Source organism: Apodemus sylvaticus, chromosome 20, assembly GCF_947179515.1.
Source record: "Apodemus sylvaticus chromosome 20, mApoSyl1.1, whole genome shotgun sequence".
NCBI lineage: Eukaryota > Metazoa > Chordata > Mammalia > Rodentia > Muridae > Apodemus > Apodemus sylvaticus.
In genome coordinates, this window is record NC_067491.1 from 16,771,378 (window position 1) to 16,799,169 (window position 27,792).

A 27,792-nucleotide genomic window follows, 5' to 3' on the forward strand; every position below is an offset into this window, starting at 1 on the left:
GGAGCACTTTCTGGGTATATGCCCAGGAGTGGTATAGCTGGGTCCACAGGTAGTACTATGTCTAATTTTCTGAGGAATCGCCAAACTGATTTCCAGAGTGGTTTTACCAGCTTGCAATCCCACCAACAATGGAGAAGTGTTCCTCTTTCCCCACATCCTCTCCAGCATCTGCTGTCCCCTGAGTTTTATATCTTAGCCATTCTGACTGGTGCAAGGTGGAATCTCAGTGTTGTTTTGATTTGCATGCTGAACATTTCTTTAGGTGCTTTAGAACCATTTGAGTTTCCTCAGTTGAGAATTCCCTGTTTAGCTCTGTACCCCATTTTTAATAGGGTTATTTAATTCTCTGGAGACAAACTTCTTGAGTTCTTTGTAAACATTGGATATTAGCCCTCTATCGGATGTAGGGTTAGTAAAGATCTTTTCCCAATTTGTTGGTTGCCATTTTGTCCTATTGACTATGTTTTTTTGCCTTACAGAAGCTTTGCAGTTTTATGAGGTCCCATTTGTCGATTCTTGTTCTTAGAACATAAGCCATTGGTGTTCTGTTCAGAAATTTTTCCCCTGTGCCCATGTGTTCAAGGTTTGTCCCCACTTTCTCCTCTATAAGCTTCAGCGTGTCTGATTTTATGTGTAGATCTTTGATCCACTTGGACTTGAGCTTTGTACAAGGACATAAGAATGGGTCAATTTGCATTTTTCTGCATGCAGACCTCCAGTTGATCCAGCACCATTTGTTAAAAATGCTGTCTTTTTTCCACTGGATTTTTTTTTTTAGCTCCTTTGTCAAATATCAAGTGATTATACATATGTGGGGTTTTTTTCTGGGTCTTCAATTCTATTCCATTGATCTTCCTGCCAGTCTGCATACCAATACCAAACAGTTTTTATCACTATCGCTCTGTAGTAGAGCTTGAGGTCAGAGGTGGTGATTCCCCCAGAATATCTTTTGTTATGGAGAATAGTTTTTGCTATCCTGGGTTTTTTTGTTATTCCAGATGAATTTGAGAATTGCTCTTTCTAAATCTATGAAGAATTGATTTGGAATTTTGATGGGGATTGCATTGACTATGTAGATTGCTTTCGGCAAGATGGACATTTTTATTATATTGATCCTGCCAATCCATGAACATGGGAGATCTTTCTACCTTCTGAGACTTTCTTTGATTTCTTTCTTCAGAGGCTTAAAGTTCTTCTCGTATAGACACTTCACTTGCTTCGTCAGGTTCACACCTAGGTATGAACTATTATTTGGGACTATTGTGAAGGGTGTCACTTCCCTAATTTCTGTCTCATCTTGTTTATCCTTTGAGTAGAGGAAGGCTACTGATTTGCTTGAGTTAATTTTATATCCAGCCACTTTGCTGAAGTTGTTTATCAGCTTTAGGAGTTCTTTGGTGGAAGTCTTGGGGTCGCTTAAGTATACTATATCATCTGCAAATAGTGATAGTTTGACTTCTTCCTTTCCAATTTGTATTCCTTTGACCTCTTTTTGCTGCCTGATTGCTCTGGCTAGAACTTCAAGAACTATATTGAATAGATAGGGAGAGAGTGGGCAGCCTTGTCTGGTCCCCGATTTTAGTGGGATTGCCTCAAGTTTCTCTCCATTTAGTTTGATGTTGGCTACCAGTTTGCAGTATATTGCTTTCACTATTTTTAGGTATGGGCCTTGGATTCCTGATTTCTCCAAGACTTTTATCATGAAGGGATGCTGAATTTTGTCAAAGCCTTTTCAGCATCTAATGAAATGACCATGTGTTTTTTTTTTTCCTTTAATTTGTTTATGTAGTGAATTACATTGACGGATTTCCGTATATTGAACCATCCCTGCATCCCTGGGATGAAGTCTACCTGAACATGGTGAATTATAGTTCTGATGCATTTGGTTGGCCAGGATTTTGTTCAGTATTTTTGCATCAATGTTCTTGAGGGAGATTGGTCTGAAGTTCTCCTTCCTTGTCTGGTCTTTGTTTGGTTTAGGTATAAGCATGATTGTGGCTTCATAGAATGAGCTTACTAATGTTCCTTGAGTTTCTATTTCATGGAAAAGTTTGAAGAGTATTGGCATCAACTCTTCTTTGAAGATCTGATAGAATTCCCTTCTAAACCCATCTGGTCCTGGGCCTTTTTTTGTTTTTGAAGAGACTGCTAATGACTGCTTCTATTTCCTTGTGGCTTAAGGTATTATTTAGATGGTTCATCTGTTCCTGTTTTAACATTGACACCTGGTATGTATCTAGAAATTTGTCCATTTCATCCAGGTTTTCTAATGTTGTTGAGTATAAACTCTTGTAATGGGATCCGATGATTTTTTGAATTTCCACAGTTTCCGTTGTTATGTCTCCCTTTTCATTTCTGATTTTATTAATTTGGATACTGTCTCTGAGCCCCCTGGCTAGTCTGGCTAAGGGTTTATCTATCTTGTTGATTTTTTCAAAGAACCAGTTCCTTGTTTTGTTGGTTCTTTGTATAGCTCTTTTTGTTTCTGCTTGGTTGATTTTGGCTCTAAGTTTGATTATTTCCTGCCATCTACTCCTCTTGGGGGTGTTTGCTTCCTTTTGTTCTAGAGCCTTCAAGTGCACTGTCAAGCTGTTAGTGTAAGCTCTCCCCATTCTCTTTTTGGAGGCTTGGAGAACTATTAGTTTTCCTCTTAGCACCGCTTTCATTGTGTCCCATAAATTTTGGTATGATGTGTCTTCATTTTCATTGAATTCTAAAAAGTCTTTAATTTCTTTCTTTATTTCTTCATTGACAAAGCTATCATTGAGAAGAGCATTGTTCAAAGTCCATGTGTATGTGTGTTTTCCATTGCTTTTGTTTGAGCTTAAGACCAGCCGTAGGCTGTGGTGATCTGATAAGATACATGGGATAATTTCAATATTTCTATATCTGTTGAGGCCTGTTTTGTGACAAATTATATGTTCAATTTTGGAGAAGGTACCATCAGGTGCTGAGAAAAAGGTATATTCTCTTGCTTTAGGGTGGAATCTTCTATAAATATCTGTTAGATCCAGTTGGTCCATAACTTCAGTTAGTTTCACTGTATCTCTGTTTAGTTTCTGATTCCATGACTTGTCCATTTTTGACAGTGGAGTGTTGAAGTCTCCCACTATTATTGTGTGGGGTGCAATGTGTGCTTTGAGCTTAAGTAAAGCTTCTTTTATGAATGTGGGTACCCTTGCGTTTGGAGCATGGATGTTTAGAATTGAGAGTTCATCTTGGTAGACTTTTCCTTTGACCAGTGTGAAGTGTTTCTCCTTATCATTTTTTACAACTTTTGGTTGAAAGTCAATTTTATCAGATATAAGAATGGCCACTCCAGCTTGTTTCTTGGGACCATTTGCTTGGAAAATTGTTTTCCATTCTTTGACTCTTAAATAGTGCCTGTCTTTGTCACCGAGGTGGGTTTCTTGTATGCAGCAAAACGTTGGGTCCTGTTTATGTATCCAGTCCATTTGTCTATGTCTTATTGTAGGGGAATTGAGACCATTGATATTAAGAGATATTAAGGGAAAGTGATTATTGCTGACTGTTATCTTCTTAGTTAAAGTTGACATTCGGTTGTGTAGCTATCTTCTATTGGGTTTGATGAAAGATTACCTTATTGATTTTTCTACAGTGTGGTTCACTGTCTTGTGTTGGTATTTTCCCACCTTATCCTTTGCAGATCTGGGTTTTTGGAAAGATACTGTGCAAATTTGTTTTTGTCATGGAATGTCTTGTTTTCACCATCTATGGGAATTGAAAGTTTTGCTGGATATAGTAGTCTGGGCTGACATTTATGTTCTCTTAGGGACTGTATGATATCTTTCCAGGCTCTTCTGGCTCTCATAGTCTCTGGTGAGAAGTCTGGTGTAATTCTGATAGTTCTGCCATTATATGTTACTTGAACTTTTTCTCTCACTGCTTTCAATATTCTTTCTTTGTTTAGTGCATTTGGCATTTTGATTATTATGTGAAGGGAGGAGTTTCTGCTCGGTCCAATCTGTTTGGAGTTCTATAAGCTTCCTGTATGTTCATGGGCACCTCTTTTTTTAGGTTAGGGAAGTTTTCTTCTATAATTTTGTTGAAAATATTTATTGGGCTTTTGAGATGTAAATCCTTGCTTTCTTCTATTCCTATAATCATTAGGTTTGGTCTTCTCATTGTGTCCTGGAGTTCTTGGATGTTTTGGGTTACAATCTTTTTGCCTTTTGCCTTTTGCCTTTTCTTTGACTGTTGAGTCAATGATTTCTATGGAATCTTCAGCATCTGAGATTCTTTCTTCTATCTCCTGTATTCTGTTGTTAATGCTTGCATCTATGACTCCTGAATTCTTTCCAAGGATTTCTATTTTCAGAGATGTCTCACTTTGTGATTTCTTTGTTGATTCTATTTCCAGGTTTAGATCCTGGATAGTTTTGTTCAGTTCCTTCACTTGTTTGTTTCTTCCTGAAATTCTTTAAGGAATTTTTCTGTTACCTCTTTAAGGGCTTCTACCTATTGATCCATGTTCTCCTGTGTTTCTTTTAGGAATTTTGTGATTCCTCTTTATGGGTTTCTGCATGTTGACCCATGTTCTCCCGCAATTCCCTATGGGATTTTTGTTTTGCTCCTTTAAGGGCTTCAACTTGTTGACCCATATTCTCCCGTATTTCTTTAAGAGATTATTGTGCTTCCTCTTTAAGGGCTTCTACATTTTGATCCATATTCTCTTGCCTTTCTTTAAGGGATTTTTGTGTTTCTGCCTGTTGACCCATGTTCTCTTGTATTTCTTTAAGAGAGTTATTTTTGTCCTTCTTGAAGTCCTCCATCAGCGATATGAGATGTGATTTCAAATCTGGTTCTTGCTTTTCTGATGTGATGGAGTATGCAGGATTTGCTGTTGTGGAAGAGCTGGGCTCTGATGGTACCATTTTGCCTTGGTTTCTAGTGGTAATGATCTTGCATTTGTCTTTGGCCATCTCATTATTTCTGGTGTTAGCTGGTCTTGCTGACCCTATCTTCTTTATCCTGCCGGCCTGTGTTTCTGCATTCCTGGGATTTTCTTTCTGTCCAATGCCCTGCAAACAACTGATTCTCCAGGAAGTATCAGGCGATGGGATCTCCCCTGTAGGGTCAAATGCCCTGCTCCTGCCAATTCTTGAATGCCCTGCTCCTGTAGGTTCTGTAATACCCTGCTCCTGTCAGTTCTCTAGAGAGCATCAGGAAGCAGTGTCCTCTCCATGCCAGATGTGGTGCAGGTCTTCTACCTCCGAAGGCAAGGGGCAGCAATGGGGGAGAAGGGAGGTGTAGAAAAGGCAGAAGGGGATAGGCGAACTTATACCCTGTTCCTGTAGGTTCTCTAGAGAGCATCAGCGATTGTACACTTTCTAATTGTGTTAATGCTTTGAAACCCAGCATATCTGTTATGGTGGTCTATCCACCAGCTTTTGTTTTATTGCCTATGAATATTTCAGGACCTTGGTATTCTGAAAGAAGCTTGCAGGGACTTGAAGAACTGAGTCAGGCTTTAAGTAGAAGCAAGAGAGTAATGGGCTTGATTATAGGGGGTATAGCAGCTTTAAATAAGTTAATAGCTAGCACCACTGCCTCTGCAATTGCTTTGACACAAGAGGTTAAGACAACTACTTTGTTAATCATTTAGCAAAAAAAAAATGTTACTAATCTTCTGAGTATTCAAGAGGATTAAATAGGCATTTGCAACAATGGAATGACACTCTTTATGATACTATTCAAATTATTGGAGAGGAGGTTCAGAGTTAAAGAGTAAGAAGCCATCTTAAGTGTCAGGCTAAATACCAATGTGTTTGTGATACTTCTAAAGTTTACAATGATAGTCACCATAATTAGGGAAAAGTTCATAGACACTTGCAGTGTGTTTGGCATAATTCCAACAACTCTCTGGATGTTTTAGCTTTGCATACTACATTTTGCGTTTAAAGAATGCTGCCCTGCTGAGCTTTGATGCTGCTGATATTGCTGGTGAAAATTATTCATGGCCTGAGGTCAGGATTTCCATCTTGGTCAAATTCAAGAATGGCTTGAACATGCTAGCCCTTCTTGTACTGGGAACACTTTTATTCGTGCCCATCATGTTAAAGTTTGCCTTTAACAACATCAATATGTTCGCAACAAAATTAAATGGCTTTAGACTAAAAATGAATTCCCAGACATTAATTTAACAGCCTGGTAAACCAAGAATCGGTAAGATTCTGCACGGAGCCGTACCAAATTAAGACAGAGGCAAGGGCCAAACGTCATGATTTTTTATAATAAACACTAAAAAGCCATGTTTGTTCATTTAACACAAACAAACAACACATGTCTTGAAGACAGGTAAGAAAGGCATTCTGGTCAGAACAACCTAAGACAGGTTCTGCCTTGTTTATAAAATTAAAAGGGGAGAGATGTGGAGAGCTTTTTGGGGTGCCCTTGGCAGGTGCCCTTGGGGTGTCCTGACATTGGTCAAGGACAGGGAAATGGGCCACCAGTCAGAAATCTGATATTATGACATGACAAAGAAGTAAGTTCAGGCAGGGACTTGATATTGGCCAAGAACAAAGAAGAATCAGATTTTAGGGTAGAACAAAGAAGCAGGAATCAGTCATGTTTATGGCTTTAGGCTAGGTCAAAGAAGCAGGCTCAGACATCCTGATCATCCTTAGAAACAGCAATCGTGTGATCACAGGACTTTGTGTTTATTGTCTTTCTTGTTCTTTAACTATTGTTTTGCTAGATTTCTCATTGTACTACTCTTCCTTAATGCCTGCATATAATTAAATGGAATAAAATCAGATTTGAAAAATAATAACACTGAAGATGTTCAGTCCAAGTTTTGACTGAGGCCATGCTGCAGTTTTATCAAAATGTCTATTTTCAATTTTTGCCCCTGCACTGGAGACCCTGCTGACTGACTGAGCTGGCTTGGTCAGAACTAGAAAATATAATCCTTAGTGAGGTAACCCAATCACAAAAGAGCATACATGATATATAATCACTGATAAGTGTATATTAGCCTGGACACTCGGAATACCCATGATACAATTCACAGATCACGTAAAGCTCACGAAGAAGGAAGACAAAAGTATGGAAACTTTTATCTTTCTTAGAAAGGGGAATCAAAATACCGATGGGAAGATATATAGAGACAAAGTATGAAGCAGAGACTGAAGGAAAGGCCATCCAGAGACTGCCCCACCTGAGGAACCATCCCGTATAAAGTTACCAGACCAAGACACTATTGTAGATGCCAACAAGTACTTGCTGGCATGGCCCTAATAGAACTATCTCCTAAGAGGTTCTACCAGTGCCTGACAATTACAGAAATAGATGCTCACAGCCATCCATTGGAGTGAGCAAAGGGTGCTCAGCCAAGGAGCTAAAGAAAAAACCCAAGGAACTGAAGGGGTTTTGCAGCCACATAGGAGAAACACCAATATGAACCAACAGTACCCCCATAGATCCTAGGAACTTAACCACCAACCAAAGAGTACATGGAGGGCACCATGGCTCCAGCTGCATATGTAGCAGAGGTGGATCTTTTTTGGACATCAATGAGAGGAGAGACCGTTGGTCCTGTGAAGGCTTGATGCCCCAGTATAGGGGATGCCAGGACAGGGAGGTGGGAGTGGGTAGGAGAGTGAACAGGAGAAGTACAGATGGGATGGGGGTTTTCAGAGGGGAAATCAGGAAAGGGGATAGCATTTGTAATGTAAAGAAATAAAATATCTAATTAAAAAAGAAATGAAAATAAACACAAAAAGACAAAAAATAAATTGTAATGTAAACATCTGGTATGCAGAATATGTGATATTGGAAAGGGCCTTGTACCCCACAGGTTGAGAACTGCTGTTTAGTCCATCAATTCTGATTTGTTCTTTCAGGCTGGCTTTCCCCTAGTGTCTGGTGAGCTTTGGTTGTCTATAAAGAGTCTTAAGCTCCATGGAACTGAATGGAAAGTCTGTGATCAGAGTGGGACGTACCAGAGGGAACTGAGCAGAACTGGGTGTTCTGTCTGAATATTAGGAGCAGTAGGTGTTTTGTCACGCTTGTCAGGAAAGGACAAAAGTTACCCCAGAGAGGTAACTGACTCCTACTGACGCCTGCCTGGGAGATAATTATGGCACACAGATATGATGGAGCCCAGAACTCAGAAATGGCTGATTCAAAGTGAGGGGCTTTGTGGCTCACATGAAACCCCAGTGCATGTGAGACTGGGGCAGAAGCATTGTGCACTGAAAAGGTGAACTTCACAGTGTGATCCAGGATAGCTTGAGCTACAATGACCAAGTAACAGTAACTTGGTCAGGTACATCAAAGGAAGAGGGTGAGGGACAGAATGTAGTCTTTGAATTTTCTTATTTAACATCTGCCCTTTTCTTGCGACTTGCTCTCCCTCTCCACTTATCCAAGTCTTCTTTTTCTTTCTAAGCATGTGGGTTAAAAAATGCCTCATGAGGGATGGTGAGATGGTTCAGAGGTTAAGAGTACTGACTGCTCTTCTGAAGGTCACGAGTTCAAATCCCAGGAACCACATGATGGCTCACAACCATCCGTAATGTGAAACAAACAATACAGAACCTATGGGCTACAGCTAGTGGCTCCCAGAGCAAGGAGGAACAGGATCAAGAGGGGCCAAGAGCAAGTGGGAGCAGGATAGAGTGGGTCCTGAGCGAGAGGGAGAAAGAGAAGGTGAAAAAATGCCTTATGAATACAGGCAGCACTGTACACCAGCTTACATCTTAGACCACAGCAGTGTAATGAGGGAGTCCCAAGTCCAGGAACTATAATTCATCATCCCAAAAACTGACTTTCCACATTTCTCTACAGACTGAAGAGTCATCAGGCTTTTCTCCTGTCTGGGCGTTTATCCCCTATGTACAGAGACATCCAACCAGTCTTACTCTGCATTAACTGCTGTACAGTGTGGCTTCTATGCCTAGTGCATGCTAGGTTGTAGGTCAAGAGCCAACTTGCTTTTCCTTGATTTCTCTTTCTGTACACACTTAGGTGTCACCTCCTCTATTGTACCTATATCACAAAGTGTTTTGTTTGGTTGGTGGGTTTGGTTTGGTTTTTTTGACTTATATGCTTATAAATATTTATTTATTTTTATGTATATGTATGGTTTGCCTGCTTGTGTCTCTGTACACCACAAGTGTGCCTGCTGTTGTGGAGGCCAGAAGAAGGTGTCAGATCCCCTGGACTGTAGTTACAGAGAGTTCAGAGTCACCAGGTGGGTCCCTTACTTGTTGAGAACCTCTCTGACTGTAGTTCTCAGGCTGTTCTCTATCTCCTGTGCTCAGATGAACACCTACCTCAGCCTCGAGAGTATGTGGTAGTAAAAGCCAGTCAGCTCAACCTGACATGTGCACTTTTTTTCTTTTTATTATTATTTTCTTATTTGATATATTCTTTATTTACATTTCAAACAATTTCCCCTTTTCTGGATCCCCCCTCCCCAAAAGTCCCATAAACCTTCTTCCCTCCCTCTGTACCCCAATCCACCCTGTCCTGGTATTCCCCTACACTGCTGCACTGAGCCTTTCTAGGACCGGGGACCTCTCCTTCCTTCTTCTTGGGCTTAATTTGATATGTGAATTGTGTCTTGGGTAGCCAAGCTTCTAGGCTAATATCCACTTATCAATGAGTGGATACCATGAGTGTTCTTTTGAGCCTGGGTTACCTCACTTAGGATGATGTTCTCCAGTTCCATCCATTTGTCTAAGTATTTGATGAATTCATTGTTTTGAATGGCTGAATAGTACACCATTCTGTATAAATACCACATTTCTGCATCCATTCCTTTGTTGAGGGACATATGTGTTCTTCCCATCATCTGGCTATTATAAATTGGGGTGCAATGAACATAGTAGAGTATATATCCTTATTACAAGATAGAGAATCCTCTGGGTATATGCCCAGGAGGGGAATAGTGGAATCCTCCAGTGGTATCATGCCCAGTTTTCTGAGGAACCGCCAGACTGATTTCCAGAGTGGTTGTACCTGCTTGCAACCACTCCAACAGTGGAGGAGTGTTCCTCTTTCTCCACATCCTCACCAGCACCTGTTTTCTCATGAGTTTTTTTACCATAGCCATTCTGACTGGTGTGAGGTGAAATCTCAGGGTTATTTTGATTTGCATTTCCCTGATGACTAAGGATGTTGAAAATTTCTTTAGGTGCTTCTCTGCCATTCGATATTCTTCAGGTGAAAATTCTGTGTTTAGCTCTATACCCCATTTTTAATAGGGTTATTTGGCTCTCTGAAGTCTACCTTCTTAAGTTCTTTGTATATCTTGGATATAAGCCCTCTGTAGGGTTAGTAAAGTTCTTTTCCCAATTTGTTGGTTGCCGCCTTTGTCCTTTTAACAATGTCCTTTGCCTTAAAAAACTTTGTAATTTTATGTGGTCCCATTTGGACTTGACCTTAGTACAAGGAAATAAGAATAGATCAATTTGAATTCTTCTACATCCTGGCCTCCAGTTGAACCAGTACCATTTGTTGAAAAGGCTATCTTTTTTTCCACTGGATGGTTGTAGCACCTTTGTCAAAGATCAAGTGACTATAGGTGTGTGGGTTCATTTCTAGGTCTTCAATTTTATTCCATTGATCTACTTGCCTGTCACTGTACCAATACCATGTAGTTTTTAACACTATTAAAAACTCAAGCAACTCTGTAGTACTGCTTGAGGTCAGGATACTGATTCCCCCAGAAGTTCTTTACTGTTGAGGAGAGTTTTAGCTATCCTGGATTTTTTATTATTCCAGATGAATTTGAGAATTGCTCTTTCTAACTCTATGAAGAATTCAGTTAGGATTTTGATGGGGATTGCATTGAATCCGTATTTTGCTTTTGGCAAGATGGCAATTTTTACTATATTAATCCTGCCAATCCAAGAGCATGGAAGATTTTTCCATCTTCTGAGGTCTTCTTGGATTTCTTTCTTCAAAGATTTGAGGTTCCTGTCATACAAACTTTTCACTTGTTTGGTTAGAGTCACACCAAGATATGAATGGTATACTGTTTGTGGCTATTGTGAAGGGTGTCATTTCCCTATTTTCTTTCTCAGCCTGTTTATCCTTTGAGTATAGGAAGGCTGATGAGTTAATTTTATATCTAGCAACTTTTCTGAAATTGTTTCTCAGCTATAGGAGTTCTCTGGTGGAGGTTTTTGGGTCTCTTAAGGATACTATCATAGCATCTGCAAATAGTGATAATTTTACTTCTTCCTTTCCAATTTGTATCCCTTTGACCTCCTTATGTTGTCAAATTGCTCTAGCTAAAAATTCAAGTACTATATTGCATAAATATGGAGAGAGAGGACAGCCTTGTCTAGTCCCTGATTTTGGTGGGATTGCTTCAAGGTTCTCTCCATTTAGTTTGATGGTGGCTACCAGTTTGCTGTATATTGCTTTTACTATGTTTAGGTATGGGCCTTGAATTCCTGTTCTTTCTAAGACCTTTAACATGAAAGGATATTGAATTTTGTCAAATGCTTTTTCAGCATCTAATGAAATGACCATGTGGGTTTTTTTCTTTGAGTTTGTTTATGGAATGGATTATATTGATGGATTTCCATATATTGAGTCATCCCTGCATCCCTGGGATGAAGCCTACTTGATCTTGGTAAATGATCATTTTGATGTGTTCTTGGATTTGGTTACCAAGGATTTTGTTGAGTATTTTTGCATCAATATTCATAAGGGAAATTGGTCTAAGGTTCTCTCTTTTTTTGTTAGATCTTTGTGTGGTTTTGGTGTCTGCGAAATTGTGGCTTTATAGAACCAGTTGGGTAATGTTCCTTCTGTTTCTATTTTGTGGAATAGTTTGAAGAGTATTGGTATTCTTCCTTTGAAGGTCTGATAGAATTCTGCACTAAAACCATCTGTTCCTGTGCTTTTTTTGGTTGGGAGACTGTCAATGACCACTCCGACTTCTTTAAGGATTATGGGAAAATTTAGATGGTCTTTCTGATCTTGATTAAACTTTGGTAGTTGGTATTTGTCTAAGAATTGTCCATTTCCTCCAGATTTTCCAGTTGTGTTGAGTTTAGGCTTTTGTAGTAGGATCTGATAATTTTTTGATTTTCCTGTTTCTGTTGTTATTTCTCCCTTTTCATTTCTGATTTTGTTAATTTGGATACGGTCTCTGTGCCCTCTGGTTAGTCTGGCTAAAGGTTTATCTATCTTGTTGATTTTCTCAAAGAACAAGCTCCTAGTTTTGTTGATTCTTTGTATAGTTCTTATTGTTTCAACTTGGTTGATTTCAGCCCTGAGTTTGATGATTTCCTGCCTTCTACCCCTCTTGGTGTATTAGCTTCTTTTTGTTCTAAAGTTTTCAGGTGTGCTGTTAAGCTGCTAGTGTATGCTCTCTCCAGCTTCTTTTTGTAGGCACTCAGAGCTATAAGTTTTCCTCTTAGCACTGCTTTCATTATGTCCCATAAATTTGTGCCTTCATTTTCCCTAAATTCTAAAACAGGTTTTGATTTCTTTCTTTATTTCTTCCTTGACCAAGTTATCATCGAGAAGAGCATTGCTCAGCTTCCATGTGTATGTGGGCTTTCTGTTGTTTTTGTTGCTGTTGAAAACCACCCTTACTCCATAATGATCTGATAGGAGGCATGAAATTAGTTTTATCTTCTTATATCTGTTGAGGTCTGTTTTGTGGCCAATTATACAGGCAATTATGGAGAAGGTGCCATGTGGTGCCTAGAAGAAGGTATATTCTTTTGATTTAGAATGCAATGTTCTATAGATATCTATTAAATCCATTTGGTCTCTGGTGAGAAATCTGGTGTAATTCTTATATGTGTACCTTTATATGTTACTTGGCCTTTTTCCCTTACTGCTTTTAATAAACTTTATTTTTTTAGTGCATTTGGGTTTTTAATTATTATGTGACAGGAGGAATATCTGTTCTAGCCCAATTATTTGGAGTTCTGTAGGCTTCTAATGTGTTCATGGGCATCTCTTTCTTTAGGTTAGGGAAGTTTTTCTCTATACTTTTGTTGAAGATATTTACTGGCCCTTTAAGTTGGAAATTTTCACTGTCTTCTGTACATATAATCCTAGGTTTGATCTTCTCATTTTGTCCTGGATTTTCTGGATTTGGGGATCAGGAGCTTTTTGCATTTTTCATTTCTTTGACTGTTGTATCAATGCTTTCTATGGTATCTTCTGCATCTGAGATTCTCTCTTCTATCTCTTGTATTCTGTTGTTGATGGTATTAATCCATGACTCCTGACTTCTTTCCTAGGTTTTCTATGTCTCGGGTTGTTTTCCTTTGTGATTTCATTATTGTTTCTACCTCCTTTAGATCCTGGATGACTTTGCTTAATTCCTTCACCCGTTTTGTTGTATTTTCTCTTAGTTCTTCGAGGGCTTCTCCCTGTTTCCTTGTGTTCTCCTGTATTTCTTTAAGGGAGTTATTTATGTCCTTCTTGAGACCCTCCATCAGCATCATGACCTGTGATTTTAAAATCCAAATCTAGCTTTCCTGGTGTGTTGTGGTATCCAGGACTTGCTGTTGTGGGAGAATTGGGTTCAGATGGTGCCATATTGCCTTGATTTCTTTTAGCAATGAAACAATAATGAAATCACAAAGGGAAACAACTCGATCCTAAGTGATGAAGTAGAGGTATAATTGTGTGGTTAAATTACATAATATGCCACAACTAGTTCTGCCTGGTAGTGCCTGTGTTGTCCAAGGTAGACTCTGGTGTGATGTGATCCTCGTGCCTATGCCCTTCAAGTAGGTAGAACTGCTGTGCCCAGTCAGAAAGTAATTTTCAAGTGCCCCAAAGAGAACCCCTTTCAGGACAAATCAATTTATACCAACAATAACCAAGTTAAGGGCCTTTAAAATGTAAACTTGTCACTGTGGTGCTCAATTTTATTCCCTGAAGTTGGTAGGCAGAGGCTGAAGAATCTGTGTAAGTTGAGACCAGTCAGGTATGCAAAGCAAGTTCCAGGCCAGCAAGTGCTATAGTGTGAAATCATGCCTTCTTCAAAATAAAATGGCTATTTCTACCATTGCTTTTATTATTATCCCAACACCCCATCTCATCCTTCAAGATACCTCTGGCTAAAATAGAAATGGAAATATTAGTTAGGCATATTTATTAAATTAATATGAACTGCATCTGATGCTAGAACTATTAATATTAGATAAATAAGGATTTTCTCAGAGAGATTGATCAAAGAACTAATGGGAAATTTCATGGTAAGTTAGAATACTTTTTTCTACACTGTGTCACCAAATATCCTTCTTTGACACTGAGCTTGCAGTCTCCAGCTCAGCAACCCATTGCTTAGGATCCATGAGTGTACATCATCACAAATGTCTAATGAGAATTTTGAAAGCAAGAACATCAGGACATAAAAAACTATTCTTCAATTTCATCCATCCACCCACACATGCATCTCTCTGTTGAGTAGTAGCCACTTGAAACTAATCTGATTGTGATAACATAGGTGACGTAAGCCATGAGGAACTATTCCGCATCCATATCTTCTCTTGTGTGAAACTAAAGGCCACTCCAGAGTGAAAAATGCTATTAAGTTGTTTTATACTCCATCTCTAAGGTCCTCATTTATACAACTAGGGGCAAATAGGATCCCACTGCCCCATGTATGAAGATCTAAAAAATTATCTGAAATGTTGCACACCATGGTAAGAGAAGTGACGACAGACACCATGTCAGTCCAGAATCTCGGCTCCCAAGTTCTAAATGATTGAGTCTTCCATATGTTCTCAGCCCCCTTTCTTGTGGGCTGCTGAGTCTGAAGGAACTGTAAATCCCAGTGGCAGTCCAGGAGCACCTCAGGTCCTATTGCCTTATAATCCCTCACCCCAGCATCTCTGATTCAAATGACAAAAAAAAAAAAATGATGCTTTCAGTCAAATGAACTCAGCCACACAGGGAACAAACATGAAAGCGTATGAGGCAGCTCCCTCTCTGGTCACTCATTGCTCTATTGTCGCTGTTCTGAAAATTTAGGTGGAGGCATCACAAAGAAGAGACTTACAGCTTGCCAGGCTGATCCCAATGTAGCCAGCCATTCCATTATTTTTCAGAATTCTGGCTAACAGCATTCTTAGACCTTGGCCTGGATAGTGACAGAAAGCAGGAGGAGTCCCAGAGTCCGGAGAGCCTTCATGGTGACTGGAAGCTGGATCAGCTGCTGACTGACTAGAGAAAGCATGCCTGCTATTTAAGCATCCTCCAAGTCCCTTCTTTCCCAATAGCTTGTGATCTCCTACTTTTGAGCTGTGTGCAAAGCAGGAAGTTCCTATAGACCTATGGACTTCAGAACTTGGCGTTCTTTTCCCATATATTTGATGACAGATGTTCTGTTGCCCAAGGAATAAGCACACCGTATTTATTTTATATTGTTTAAAGATTTGGTTCATTAAGAATGGGGAAGTACCCAAATTGGTCTTCTGTCTTCTTGACCTTCATGTGATCTGTCAAATGTATCTTGGGTACTCAGAGTTTTGGGGCTAATATCCACATATCAGTGAGTGCACACCATGTGTGCTCTTTTTTATTAGGTTACCTCACTCAGGATTATATTTCGCAGGTCCAATCATTTGCTTATGAAATTCAAGAATTCATCATGTGACCCAAGAAGTATTCCATTGTGTAAATGTACCACATTTTCTGTATCCATTCCTTTGTTAAAGCACATCTGGGTCCTTTTCAGATTCTGGCTATTATAAATAAGGCTTCTATGAACATAGTGAATTCAGTCCTTATTAGAAAGTGGAAAAAATACTCACTGAAGACAAAGTGAACTCACCTGCAGATTCTCGAAGAGGTTCCCGGGGCATGTAGTGAGGATCTATCGGCAAGAGACTCAAGAAATGGAGACAAGACAGGATTCTGATCAAGTCTTGTTTAATGTATCTTCACATAGCCATTATATGGTAAAGCATTTGTTAGCAAAACAAAACAGGATGTGGTAAGCAACCATCAAAGAAAAACAACGTGACCTTTACCAAGAATCTAATCTAATGTGTATGTCAGCACACAGTGTCTCATCAAGAGCTCAGGGTACAGATATCAGGAACAGTTTCAGACTGACCAAACCACTTCCTGTGACTAATGCCCTCACCTTTACCCCACTCAGGCCCTTGAAAAACATGTCTGGCTCCAGTAATCCCCTACATGAGCCCCTTCTGTAAAATAAAATCAAAGCCAAAGGCTGAGTGCCTGTCTTAGTTTCCTCTGTGCAAGCAGCTCCAGGTCATGTTTGTAACAGTCTCTGAATAAACATCTAGCAAAGGGATGCCTTCTGTTTTAGCTCAAAAACATGATGCCCCCCGTAAAGCTGTCACCGTGAGGATTATCTGCCATTGACTACTCAGCTAAGACTAGGCACTGATAGTGAACTTGTATAGGTTTAGATCAAATTTGATCAATCTGTTGTTTCAGAACATCAGCCTATCAGCTTAAGTTCATCAGCTTATTGAATAAAACTGGACCTAGAGAAAATAGGATGAGCAAACCTAACAACAGAAGGTAGAAGAGTAGTCCGCCACAGGGAAGTGCTGAACCAAGTCCAAAACCATCCTGCATCCTTTTCTCTCAACTTCTTACGAGCCTCTATCCCTTGTCAGTGAATGAAATACCTAAGGTAGGACAGACAACATTGCTTCTATTACAAGAATAGAGATTATCCATGGACACATAGTGCTTATGGCTTATAGAGATGCCAGAATCTTGTTCCCTGAGATACATAGTAATCCAGTCTCCATCCTTAGCCTTCCCGTAGATGTGCCCAGAAATTTCACAGTCCCAAGCTGTACAATAGAAACAATCACTAGAGGGACAAGATTTTTCATCAGCATTATGAGCAGGACATATGTAAAAATGTCCTTGGGGTGACTGAGTCCAAATAGCACAGCTAAACAAGTCCTTCCCAGAGAGGGTCCAGGTTCCAAGAGTTGTTGTTCTTGTCACTGGATAGCAAATCACATGCAATGTGCTACTTGTTCTGGTTCTGATGATAACATTAGAATATGGAACAACAACTAGTATGCAGAATCCCGCACAGATTATAATATATATTATATATATTTTTATGCATGTATATATACATACTTATTTTACACACACACACACATACACACACGCAGACACACACACACACACACACACACACACACACAAATATATTCCTATGACAAAGTTTACTTAATGAGTACAGTAGAGTTAGCGATTAACAGCTGGTAATGAAATTTTATTTTTTTTATTCGATATAATTTTTTATTTACATTTTAAATGATTTCCCCTTTTCTAGCCCCCAACTCCCCGAAAGTCCCATTAGCCCCTTTCTCTTCCCCTGTCCTCCCATGCAACGGGTACTCAGAAGAAGGTTATGAATCGTGTGAAGAACAAAACAAGTAGAGCATAAGGGTTTCCACAGATGAGATAGAATAGGAATTTCTCACAGTGGCAAAGTTTGCTGTCATTCTTTTATTCCATATCTCCAGATTATGGTTAACAGTGAGTAAGTGACTCAAATGGGGAAACTAGAAAGTAAGTAAATATATCATAAATAAATGTAAAATGGGTAACAGATAGAGCTATGAGCGCTCCCATACTGATGAAGGAAGTCACAATCTAAGCACTACCAAAGGCCTGAGAAGAAGCAGCATGCTGGAGACAAGGCTGGGCTGGCATAGACTCTGACCATACCGAGTAGGTCACTGTCTCAAGGGCCACTTAGGGATGGAGGGAGATTGGCCAGATTTCTTTTGAATTTGACCCAGATATTCAGCTGGTTATGTGTAGGTGAGAGTGTAGACCCAGTGAAGACTGCCAAGTTGATTTTTCCCCAATACATATACATTTTTCCCCAGACACACCATTTCAATGTAAAAAAAAAAGACAACCTGTGCATTGAAAATCATTTAATGCTATTTGTACTTTTTCACTATGAGATTAGATTTGCACCTCTGGTCATTTGCTGGTACATGCTTATCTGTCTCAGAGATAGATTGTACGCACGAAGCTACTTACGAAAGATGAGGACGAAACAGGTCATTAGTCCCTTCTAAATACCTCAGAAGATTGGGAACATCCTCTCAAGGGTTAAACAGACTGACATGAGCTGAGAATTTCATTTTTAAGCAGAATAAACAGGACAGCTCTTTGAAGATACTGTTTGAAAAGAGCACATATTTCGTGATAAATTTTTGAGTTTTCATGATAAGTTTTGGAGTTGGGGCAGTCTCAGTACTCATCCACTGAGAGTCCTGTGCCCTCAAAAACCATCCTGGCCCACAACAGAGGCTGTTCTAACTGGGTGCTGGGCCTGCACAAAGCCCTGGGCTCAAACAACAGACATTTTCCAAAAGTCAACTCTTCTCCTTTAAATAGTTGTTGTATTTTTATGCAGCACAGTGCTGATTAAGATGAATTCCGAGTAAACTCAAAGTGAATCATCCTGGGTGAAGAACTGATATACAGAGATGTGTGTGTGGCAGTCACTGTGCTGGATGACTGTCAGCAGCATCCACTGCATGAGCTGACTGACACAGGAGGCTTCAAACAACACAGCGAACACAGTATCAGCTTAAGCCCCTTAGGAAGAAGTCTCCATTTTGTCCTGTTTCTGCTGAAGTCCTATTAGTTTGAGGGGAAAGTGAGGAAGTGTGATTTTCCCATACCTACTCCTATAGTGAGAGAGAGACAGAATGAGCTGCAGTAGAAGCACACAGTGGTCAGACTCCACAGTTACAAATATACTGGGACTGATATCAGTTTTGTCAGTGTGTTGGCCATATCACCCTGTGGAGGAAAGAGACATGGGAATAAATGGATAAAATCTGTCTCCTCTGTCACACACACACTCAAATCTTATGAGGGAATATATTGTGAACATGGCATGAAAGGGGACAGGATTCTGGGCCAAGAGCTAGTGTGACAAACAGGCTATGCCTGCTCCTGGAAGCTGCTACTGACTCTGGACCTGAGTCTGCATGGTGGTTTGATGATCTGCTGCCTCAACAGAGAACAGGATGCTCAAGACTGATGTTTAATCCTATGTCCTGTACAGTCCACTGATTCTACAACTAGTCTGCACACATAAAAATAAAGTAGTTATATGGGGACTCTTACAAACTGCATAAATTCCCTAAAAATAATGATGTAAGAAAAGCCCCCAGCTGCTCACACAGTTCTCAGAATGACCCTTGGGCCTTAGACACACTGCTTATTTCCACAGAGCCGGACCTCCCCCTTCCAGTGTTCTAACATACCATGCTCGAATGCCTTGGGGAATGCTCACAACCCTCTTCACACACTGTATGGCTTGAGTTATGTCATCCTGCAGTAGAGCTGAAAGACAGGGGTGAGGAATAACCAGGGCAGTTATAAAACCACTTCAGGTCAGATCAAGCCAGCTTTCAATGTGGCAGTAAGCCAAGAGTTCAAGGAATTATTTCCCAAGTATATTTGTAGGGATATATTTTTCTCAACATGCTTTAATAAGGGTTCAACCTCCCGTCTAGACCACCACCCACCAGAGAAAGTGGAAAAGAAAGGTTACTAGGACATCGACATGTATGTTGTCAGTGGAGAGATGGCTCAGCCATTGAGAGCACTTCTAGAGCTCTTCTAGAGACCCTGAGTTGAATACCCAGTAACCAAATGGTGGCACATAACCATCTAAACTGTTATCTAACGCCCTGTCTATATACATATAGACATATGTCTATATATGCCCTGAATATACACATACATGCAGATAGAACACTCATATACATAAAATAAATATTGTTGTTTAAAAAAAACCTACTTCATTCTATAAAGAACACATGGAGACAGCCTATGTAAAAAAAGACATAATCAAAGATCAAAAAAATAAAGGTCAAAATACATGAGACCAGCACAACTTTAATTCTAGGCCGAGACAGTTCAACAGATTTCTGTGAATTTGAAAAAGCCCGTTGTACAAAGAAAAAAAAACGGTTCCAGGATAAACATGGCAGTATAGTCAAACAATGTCTGTGGAGAACCTTTTGGGGAGACTGCTTGGCAGGAATCTGACATTGGCCAAGGACAAGGAAATGTGCTTCAGCAGAAATCTGACATTAGGCCTTGACAAGGAAGCAAATTCAGGGTAGAATCAAATTTTAGGCTCTAATAGCAAAGTAGGTTCAGGCTGGAATCTGGATTTTTTTAAGATTTATTTATTTATTTTATGTAACTACACTGTACATTTATTCAGACCCACTAGAGATGGTTGTGAGCCACCATATGGTTGCTGGAATTGAACTCAGGACCTCCTGAAGAGCAGTCAGTGCTCTTAACCACTGAGCCATTTCTCCAGCCCCCTCAGGCTGAAATCTTAATCTTAGGGTAGGACAAAAGAAGTAGGCTTCAGGCAAGAATCTGATTTTGGGCTTGGACCATGAATTGGCTCAGTTATTTTGGTCATTCTGACAAACCCATGGAAACAACTGTCAGGGGAGAAATCACAGGACTTTGCTTACTGCCTTGCTTGTTCCTCATTGTACTGCCCACCCTTAATATTTGCATGCAATTAAAATGGTATAAAAGCGGCTTTGGAAAACATAAACCTGGTCAGAATCATAAAATACTTGCCCCAGCAAGGGTGATGATGATAATAAATACTCCAGGGAAATTCTCAATCCTGATAGCACCACTTCTGCTTCCTCCACAGATTTATGAAGGAAAAGAACAAAGATTCCCCTGTCAGCAACAACGAAGATCCTCCAAAAGATTGATGGGTGATTTAATGATCCACTCCAAGAAGACTTAGAGACAGAGGGAGAGAGTTTCCAAGACAGCCCACTGTGGACTGGCACTCACAGCTGCCTGCCCGACATCCTTCCCCTCCTTGGTCCCTTCCCCCTTCTCTTTCTCCCTCTCATGGTGGGGCAGTGTTTATTAATAAGATCACACAATTCATCCAACAGTATTTAGAGATGATAAGGCTTCATCAGATCAAGGTCCATTATCAATGGCTCAAGTCCTGAGAGCCAAGATCAACATAGGAATTGCCCTCAGAATATGAGCAACCCCCCTCCACCCAACTCTCCATTTACCGAGGACAGGTAAGATCTCAGATGTCTGAGACGACCTAAGACAGGTCATGAGGCAGACTCTCACACAAGCCTGACACATGATATCCAGAGCTGCTTTAGATCCCCAGGCAGGGGACAACCTAAGACAGGAGCCATGTGACTTTCTCATAAAAAGAAAAAATGGGGAGATGTTGGGCCTTATTCAGCCAGATACTGAAGCCTAATGAGGAAGCCTGAGGCTTTGCTCTAGTTTAGAGACCTGTCTCAGTCACTTCTGTACTGGAGTGACTCAGCACGACCAGCATGAGATGCCTTTGCACAGAATAACTTTGTTGGTTCTGTCAGTCACCTCAGACCCTCTGTCACCCTTCCCCACCCCCTACATCATCTCATCTCAGAAAAAAGAAAACACCTTTTCTCTCAGTCCCACATATACAAAAAACTGAAAATTTAAACAAGTTCCAACTTTGACAGACTCCCAGCTTGGGGTGGTTATTCTCTGGAGGCAGGCTATGCGAGCTGTGAGACTCACCATCCTGCTCAGCCACAAGGAGACCCTGGTGGACCAGGTTCTCTCCTCTCACCTGGACCTGCCTGCAGAGAGCTGACAATCCTGGATTGCCTGGACAAGACCCCTTAAGGCAATGCCACAGGAGATTTGTATCCCAGGCCATTATAGACTTTACATAGGAACAACTGGCCGTACATTCTCATTCTTTACATCATCAGCATAGTAATACCTTGAGACAATAATTTGGTATTTTTACAGAATATACACATCAAATTGTAAAGACTTGGTCTCAGTGTCCTCAGTTTCTACATGTTCCACATAATGGTGTTGATTCTTGAGGACTTATAACTAAAAAATTATGGCAAATGGATGTTACTCAAATTTCTGATTTTGGAAAATTAAAATATGCGCATGTGACTAGTGGCATCTTTTCAAGCTTCCTAGTTGTCACTGCTTTAACAGGAAAAGCAACTGAAAATGTAATTACCCATTGTCTACATTGTTTTTCTATGCTGGATGTTCACAATCAGATTAAAACTGATAATGGAACTGGCTACTGCAGTCAAGCTTTTAAGACTTTCTGTCAACAACTTAATATTACCCATATTTCTGGGATTCCTTATCATTTGATGGGCAAGTTATTGAGAAACAAGTAGTGTGGAACTTTAAAACAATTATCTTCTTAAAATAAAAAAGGGGAGTTATATCTTCATACACCACAATTTTTTTAAATCATTGTCTTTTTTGTATATATATTTTTTTATTTTCTATATTCTTTGTTTACATTCCAATGCTTTCCCCTTTCCCAGTTCCCCCGCCCCATATGTACCATAAGTCCTCTTCTCTCCATCCATTCTCCTATCATTCCCCCTCCCTTTTCTCTATCCTGGTACTCCCCTACAATGCTGGTTCAAGCCTTTCCAGGATCAGGGCCCTCTTCTTCCTTCTTCATGGGAATCTTTTAATATGCTAATTGTGTCTTCAGTATTCAGAGCTTCCAGGCTAATTAATATCCACTTATCAATGATTGCATTCAATGTGTATTCTTTTGTGATTGGGTTACCTCGCTTAGGATGATATTTTCCAGTTCCAACCATTTGCCTAAAAAATTCATGAATTCGTTGTTTTTAATTGCTGAGTAGTATTCCACTGTGTAAATACACCACATTTTCTGTATCCATTCCTCCACTGAGGGACATCTGGGTTCTTTCCAGCTTATGGCTATTATAAATAAGGCTGCTATGAATATAGTGGAACATGTGTCTTTATTGCAGGCTGGGGAATCATCTGGGTATATGCCCAGGAGAGATATAGCAGTGTCCTCAAGAAGTGTGATGTCCAGTTTTCTGAAGAGCCGCCAGACTGATTTCCATAGTGGTTGTGCCATCTTACAATCCGACCAGCAGTGGAGGTCCACATCCTCACCAACACTGCTGTCTCCTGAGTTTTTGACCTTAGCCATTCTGACAGGTGTGAGGTACAATCACAGGGTTGTTTTGATTTGCATTTCCCTAATGATTAATGATGTTGAGCATTTCTTTTTTTTTTAAACAGGAAGCAACAACACAATTTCATTTTTTTTAATTCGGTATATTCTTTATTTACATTTCAAATGATTTCCCTCTCCCTGAAAGTCCCATAAGCCCTCTTCCCTCCCCCTGTTCCCCCATCTACTCCTTCCTGTACTCCATCTACACTTCCCTGTTCTGGTATTCCCCTATACTACTGCACTGAGTCTTTCCAGAACCAGCTCCCCAATCCCCACATCTTCCTAGACATCATTTAATATGTAGATTAATTCTTGGGTATTCAACGTTTCTAGGCTAATATCCACTTATCAGTGAGTGCATACCATGACTGATCTTTTGAGACTGGGTTACCTCACTTAGTATGAGGTTCTCCAGCTCCATCCATTTATCTGAAAATTTCATGAATTCATTGTTTCTAATGGCTGAATAGTACACCATTGTGTAAATATACCACATTTTTTGTATCCATTCCTCCATTGAGGGACACTTGGGTTCTTTCCAGCTTCTGACTACTACAAATAGGGCTGCTATGAACATAGTGGAGCATGTGTCCTTATTGCATACCAGGGAATCCTCTGGGTATATGTCCAGGAGTGGTATAGTAAGGTCCTCCTAAAGTGTCATGCCCAGATTTCTGAGGAACCGCCAGACTGATTTCCAAAGTGGTTGCACCATCTTGCAATCACACCAGCAGTGGAGGAGTGTTCCTCTTTCTCCACATCCTTCCCAACACCTGCTGTCTCCTGAGTTTTTGACCTTAGCCATTCTGACTGGAGTGAGGTGAAATCTCAGAGTTGTTTTGATTTGCATTTCCCTAATGATTAATGATGTTGAACATTTCTTAAGGTGCTTCTCAGCCCTCCGAAGTTCTTCATGTGAAAATTCTTTGTTTAGCTCTGTACCCCATTTTCTAATGGCGTTATTTGGTTCCCTTGGTTCTACCTTCTTGATTTCTTTGTATATATTGGATATTAGCCCTCTACTGGATGTAGGGTTGGTGAAGATCTTTTTGCAATTTGTTGGTTGCCATTTTGTCCTTTTGACTGTGTCCTTTGCCTTACAGAAACTTTGTAATTTTATGAAATCCCATTTGTCTATTCTTGATCTTAGAGCATAAGCTATTGGTGTTCGTCAGGAACTTTTCCCATATGCCCATGTCCTCAAGGGTTTTCCCCAGTTTCTTTTCTATTACTTTCAGTGTGTCTGGTTTTACGTGGTGGGCCTTGATCCACTTGGAGTTGAGCTTAGTACAAGGAGATAAGAGTGGATCAATTCGCATTCTCCTGCATGCTGACCTCCTGTTGAACCAGCACCATTTCTTAAAAAGGCTATCTTTTTTCGACTGGATGTTTTCCGCTTTTTTGTTGAAGATCAAGTGACCATAGGTGTTTGGATTCATTTGTGGTTTTTCAATTCTATTCCATTGGTGCACTTGCCTGTCACTGTGCCAATACCATGCATTTTTCAACACTATTGCTCTGTAGTATTGCTTGAGGTCTGGGATACTAATTCCCCCAGAAGTTCTTTTACTGTTGAGAATAGTTTTAACTATCCTGGGTTTTTTGTTATTCCAGATGAATTTGAGAATTGCTTTTTCTAATTCTGTGAAAAACTGAATTGGGATTTGATGGGGATGGCATTGCGTCTGTATATTGCTTTGGGCAAGATGGTGATTTTAACTATATTAATCCTGCCAATCCACGAGCATGGAAGAGTTTTCCATTTTCTGAGGTCTTCTTTGATTTCCTTCTTCAGAGACCTGAAGTTCTTGTCATATAGATCTTTCACTTGTTTGGTTAGTCACACCAAGATACTTTATATTGTTTGTGGCTATTATGAAGGGTGTCATTTCCCTAACTACTTTCTCAGCCTGCTTATCCTTTGAGTATAGGAAGGCAACTGATTTGCTTGAGTTGATTTTATAACTTGCCACTTTGCTGAAGTTGTTTATCAGCTGTATGAGTTCTCTGGTGGAGTTTTTTTGGGTCACTTAAGTATACTATTATGTCATCTGCAAATGGTGATAATTTGACTAATTCCTTTCCAATTTGTATACCTTTGACATCCTTATGTTGTCTAATTGCTCTAGTTAGAAATTCAAGTACTATATTGAAAAGATATGGAGAGAGAGGGCAGCCTTGTCTAGTCCCTGATTTTAGTGGGATTGCCTCAAGTTTCTCTCCATTTAGTTTGATATTGGCTACTGGTTTGCTGTATATTGCTTTACCTATGTTTAGGTATGGGCCTTGAATTCCTGTTCTTTCCAAGACTTTTAGCATGAAAGGATGCTGAATTTTATCAAATGCCTTTTCAGCATCTAATGAAATGATCATATGTTTTTTTTCTTTGATTTTGTTTATGTAGTAGATTGCATTGATGGGTTTCCTTATATTGAATCATCCCTGCATCCCTGAGATGAAGCCTACTTGATCATGGTGGATGATCGTTTTGATGTGTTCTTGGATTCGTTTGGCAAGAATTTTTTTGAGTATTTTTGCATCGATATTCATAAGGGAAATTGGCCTGAAGTTCTCTTTCTTTGTTGTATCTTTGTGTGGTTTTGGTATCAGTATAATTGTGGTTTCATAGAACAAGTTTGGTAGTGTTCCTTCAGTTTCTATTTTGTGGAACAGTTTGAAGAGTGTTGGTGTTAGGTCTTCTTTGAAGGTCTGATAGAATTCTGCACTGAAGCCGTCTGGTCCTGTGCTTTTTTTGGTTGGGAGACTTTATATGACCCCTTCTATTTCTTTAGGGGTTATGGGACTGTTTAGATGATCTATTTGATCCTGATTTAATTTTGATGTTTGGTATCTGTATAGGAAATTATCCATTTCCTCTAGATTCTCTAGTTGTGTTGAGTATAGGCTTTGGTAGTAAGATCTGATGATTTTTTTGAATTTCCTTAGTTTCTGTTGTTATATCTCCCTTTTCATTTCTAATTTTGTTAATCTGGATACTGTATCTGTGCCCTTTGGTTAGTCTGGCTAAGAGTTTATCTATCTTGTTGATTTTCTCAAAGAACCAGCTCCTGGTTTTGTTGATTCTTTGTATGGTTCTCTTAGTTTCTACTTGATTGATTTCAGCCCTGAGTTTGATGATTTCCTGCCTTCTATTCCTCCTGGGTGAATTTGCTTCTTTTTGCTCCAGGGCTTTCAGGTGTCATTAAGCTGCTTGTGTATGCTCTTTCCATTTTCTTTTTAGAGGCACTTAGGGCTATGAGTTTTCCTCTTAGCACTGCTTTCATTGTGTCTCATAGTTTTGGGTATGTTGTGTCTTCATTTTCATTAAATTCTAAAAAGTCTTTGATTTCTTTATTTCTTCCTTGACCAAGGTATCATTGAGTAGAGTATTGTTCAGTTTCCATGTGTATGTGGACTTTCTGTTGTTTTTGTTGCTATTGAAGACCACTTTTACTCCATAGTGATCTGATAGGAGGCATGGGACTAGTCTTCTTATACTTGTTGAGGTCTGTCTTGTGACCAATTATATGGTCGATTTTGGAGAAGGTACCATGAGGTGCTGAGAAAAGGGTATATTCTTTTGCTTAAGGTTGAAATGTTCTATACATAGATCTGTTAAATTTAATTGGTCCAAAGCTTCAATTAGTTTCACTGTGTCCCTGTTTAGTTTCCGTTTTCCTGATTAGTCCATTGAGGAAAGTACAGTGTTGAAGTCACCCACAATTATTGTGTTAGGTGCAATGTGTACTTTGAGCTTTAGTAAAGTTTCTTTTATGAATGAGGGTGCCTTTGCATTTGGAGCATAGATGTTCAGGATTGAGAGTTCTTCTTGGTGTGTTTTTCCTTTGATCAACAAGAAGTGTCCTTCAGTGTCTCTTTTGATGACTTTAGGTTGAAAGTCAATTTTATCTGATATTAGAATGGCTACTCCCGCTGGGCTGTGGTGGCGCACGCCTGTAATCCCAGCACTCTGGGAGGCAGAGGCAGGCGGATTTCTGAGTTCAAGGCCAGCCTGGTCTACAGAGTGAGTTCCAGGACAGCCAGGGCTATACAGAGAAACCCTGATTAAAAAAAAAAAAAAAAAAAGAATGGCATGGCTACTCTGGCTTGTTTCCTGAGACTATTTGCTTGCAAAATTGTCCTCCAGCCTTTTATTCTAAGGTAGTGTTTGTCTTTGACACTGAGGTGTGTTTCCTGTATGCAGCAAAATGTAGGGTCCTGTTTACATATCCAGTCCGTTAGTCTCTGTCTTTTTATTTCAGAATTGAGTCCATTGATGTTAAGAGATATTAAGGAATAGTGATTATTACTTCCCATCTTTTTTGATGTTATTTTTTATATTTGATTGGTTATCTTCTTTTGGGTTTGATGAAAGAAGGTAACTATCTTGCTTTTTCCAGGGTGAAGATTCCCTCCTTGTATTGGTGTTTTCTTCCTATTATCCTTTGTAGGGCTGGGTTTGTGGTAAGATATATTGGGTAAACTTGGTTTTGTCATGGAATATCTTGGTGATTGAGAGTTTTGCTGGGTATAGTAGTTTTGGCTGGAATTTGTATTCTCTTAGAGTCTACATGAGATCTTCCCAGGATCTTCTAGCTTTCATAGTCTCTGGTGAGAAGCCTGGTGTGATTCTGATTGGTCTTTCCTTTATATGCCTTTTTCTCTTACTGCCTTTAATATTCTTTGTTTAGTACATTTGGGGTTTTGATTATTATGTGACAGGAGGTATTTCTGTTCTGTTCCAGTCT

At 39.7% G+C, this 27,792-nt stretch overlaps 1 protein-coding gene across 1 annotated transcript in view; it reads right to left on the reverse strand.

The window, feature by feature from the left end:
- Nucleotides 1-27,792, reverse strand: part of LOC127671044 (lysozyme C-1-like) — a 70,587-nt gene that overhangs the window by 5,364 nt on the left and 37,431 nt on the right. Inside the window, exon 3 of the mRNA XM_052165714.1 lies at nt 19,254-19,332. Within this exon, the coding sequence (XP_052021674.1) occupies nt 19,254-19,332 (79 nt within the window). The remainder of the gene's footprint in view (nt 1-19,253; nt 19,333-27,792) is intronic.